This window comes from Octodon degus, unplaced genomic scaffold, assembly GCF_000260255.1.
Source record: "Octodon degus isolate 3935 unplaced genomic scaffold, OctDeg1.0 scaffold00001, whole genome shotgun sequence".
NCBI classification, from domain to species: domain Eukaryota; kingdom Metazoa; phylum Chordata; class Mammalia; order Rodentia; family Octodontidae; genus Octodon; species Octodon degus.
Genome location: NW_004524577.1, coordinates 8877707 through 8880591, shown reverse-complemented (window position 1 = coordinate 8880591; position 2885 = coordinate 8877707). Strand labels below are relative to the sequence as shown.

At 51.8% G+C, this 2885-nt stretch overlaps 1 protein-coding gene across 2 annotated transcripts in view; it reads left to right on the top strand.

Annotated features, from left to right (window-relative positions):
- The window catches only part of Vkorc1 (vitamin K epoxide reductase complex subunit 1), a 3094-nt gene extending 2287 nt beyond the window's left edge, over window positions 1-807 (top strand). Inside the window, exons 1-2 of one of the 2 annotated variants that reach the window (XM_023709153.1) lie at window positions 110-211; window positions 383-807. In XM_023709153.1, the coding sequence (XP_023564921.1) occupies window positions 196-211; window positions 383-591 (225 nt within the window). In that variant the 5' untranslated portion in view covers window positions 110-195 and the 3' untranslated portion in view covers window positions 592-807. Of the gene's footprint in view, window positions 1-109; window positions 212-382 lie in introns of those variants that run through there. The other variant, XM_004622990.2, reaches the window with a different exon arrangement.
- Window positions 808-2885: the final 2078 nt, after the last annotated feature.

Here is a 2885-nt window from a genome sequence, read left to right as displayed (position 1 = left end):
CTCCCTCTCTTTCAGAGAGGGTCTCATTATGTAGTCCAGGCTGCTCTTGAACTCAGAACTCACTGTGTAGTTAAGGTTGGCCTTGAACTTGAAGCTGTCCTACCTCAGCCTCCTGAGTGCTGGGATTACAGGTGTGCACCACTACACCTAGCAGAAATTCCTCCTTGAGGGAAATCTAAAGGTGACTTTCATCTCATGGAGAGCTCAGAAGGTAATTTCTCTTTTTGGGTCCCAGGGATTGCTGAACAGAAGCGGGGAGCAAGGCCTTAGATTGGGCCTGTCGGAGCCTCTTATTTTATTTTCCCAGCAGCCCCTGTGTAGGGGCAGCACAAGGAAGTCATGCACGCTCGAGATGCCACTCCTGACCCTTTTTCCTTTGCAGGTTGCCTGCGGGGCCGCTGGGCCTCTACCCTGCTGGTGCTGAGTTCCCTGGTATCCCTTGCTGGTTCTGTCTACTTAGCGTGGATCCTGTTCTTCGTGCTCTATGATTTCTGCATTGTTTGCATCACCACTTATGCTGTCAACGTGGGCCTAATGTGGCTTAGCTTCCGAGAGATCCGGGAACCCGAGGGCAAGACCAAGCGGCACTGACGCCTCACCCCAAACAAGGATGACTTCATCTGCTTTGCTCTGGTCTAAACCTTGCCCAACCAGGCCATGTCTGGGTCCCTTGAAGGCCCTGCATTCTCGCCACCTCATCCACAATCACACACAGGAAAGTGGACCAAATGTGCCTCAAACTCTTTCTCAAAGGGCTGGTTTCTGCACTGCCTGGGGAGGGAAGTTTCTGAGCAATAAAATTTCCTAAATAAGGTCGCCCAGTCTGAGCCGTGTGTCTATCAGGACCTTTGTGTTGGGTTTCCCAGTGCTGCCTTCCCTGGAAGACTGAAGGGTGTGACTCAGAGGGAGAGCGGAGGGCCTGCCCAGGAAGGGTGTTTGTTGTCAGTCTCACTCTGCGTGTGGAGTCAGCAAGGCCTGGGGCGCTGTCGGCCCCCACCCCCAGAAAACAGGCTGGCAGCTCGTCCCTGCTGCCTCAGGAGCCAGTGCTCCTTCTCTGGGAGAGTCAGCACACTGCCCTTCTGGCTCTGCATATGCTGGCTGGGAGCTTCTTCCTGTAGTCTACACCCCTCCAGCTGCCTTGCTACTAGTCCAAGCCACTCTTGGTAGACAGGAAGGGCCAGGGCCAGGCTGTGGTTTTTTTGTTTTGTTTTGTTTTTCCTAATATATCCTGAGGACTTAGCCACATGCTAAGCACTATTTTAGGAACTCCTTTGTGTGTGTGTGTGTGTGGTACCAGGGCTTGAACTCAGGACCCTGTGCTTGTTCTATGGAGCTATCTCCCTGTCCCGGAACATTAATTAATGTGTAAATTAATTAATTCCTGTGAGAACTATATGAGCTCAATACTATTAGTGTCCCGATGGTAGTGAGAAAACCAAGGTACAGAGAAGCTATTTTTTGTAATTATTTATTTAGTACAGGGTTTTCTTCGCAGCTCGGACTTGTAGCGATCCTCCTGTTTCAGCTTCCCCAGTGCTGGGACCACAGGTGTGCACCACCATGCCTGGTTTCACGGGCCAGCTTTGCTCCCAGGGCCAGCATAGCACATGGCACTGGGGATAGATCTTGGGTCCTTCCACTTGCCAGGCAGGCGCTTAGACCACTGAGCCATCTCCCAACCCCTGGAGAGGCTAATTTACCTAAGATCACACATTTAGTGCTGAGAAGGGGTTAAGGAAATCTGCTTTTGTTTTTTCCCCTTCAGTACAGGGGCCTCACACATGCACTGAGAAAAAAGGCAAACACTCTGCAACAGAGCTACCCCCAGCCTACCGTGTATCACAGTTTGAGGCTGGGGATGTAGCTCAGTGGCATACGTGCCTCCTGGCAAGCTGAAGGTCCTGAGTTCAATCCCTGGTACCAAGAAGAGAACAGTAACAATCTGAGTTCACCTGGACCATCTGGCTTCAGAGTCTGTGCAGCAAAGTCTCTCAGCTGCATCTGGGGGGCTGCGGAGATAGCTCAGCAGTCCAAGTAATGCCTAGGCAAGTGCAAGGACCCATGTTCAACCCCCAGTACCACATGCTGCACCAGCCCCACGCCCAGGTACACCGAGTCAGCCACCGAGACTGGGCATGGTGACACACACCTGTAATCCCAGCGCTGGGGAAGCTGAAACAGGAGGATCACTCGAAGTCTGAGTAAGACCCTATACCAAAGACATAAAATTAAAAACAAACAAACAAAAACCCAGCTGCATCTGGATTAGGATCTGGGTCCCTAAACAGTCTGAGCTGGCCTGAATTAGGAATCAGAAAAAGAAAAGGGATTCTTTCCAACTGAGAATCTTTCCCATTTCCATGGAAGGTGGTTATTACCACTGCACCTGTTTCCTGGGATGGCAGCAGGCCCAGAGAGGCGTTAGGATTCACTGTAAGTTCACAGCCAGCAAAAAGCAAAGAGACTCAGCCAAACAAACACCTCATCCTGCACACTCTGCCTCGGAAGCAGACAGCGGGACGGGCGTTTGAAACCTACCTGGCCCTGGCCTGAGATGCAGGGAAGCCGAAATGAAAAACGGGAACCTAGGGAGCTTGCCTCCTGCAGCCCACAGCTCTGCGATGATGTCCCCCATGGAGTACTAAAAGCCAGGCTCTTGGGGCTGGGGAGATGGCTCAGTAGAATAAGTGCTTCTCTGGCAAGTGTAAGGGCCTGAGTTCAATCCCCGGTTCCACCAAAAAAATAAAAATAAAAAAAACCCTAAAAGCCAGGCTCTCCTGGGCCAGTCAGATAGCTCAGCAAATGAAAGCGCCTGCTTAGGCAGAGTGCAGCCAGAGATTGCAGTCTCTGCCATGCTGTCCCTGTCCTGTCCCTGCTCCCCACGC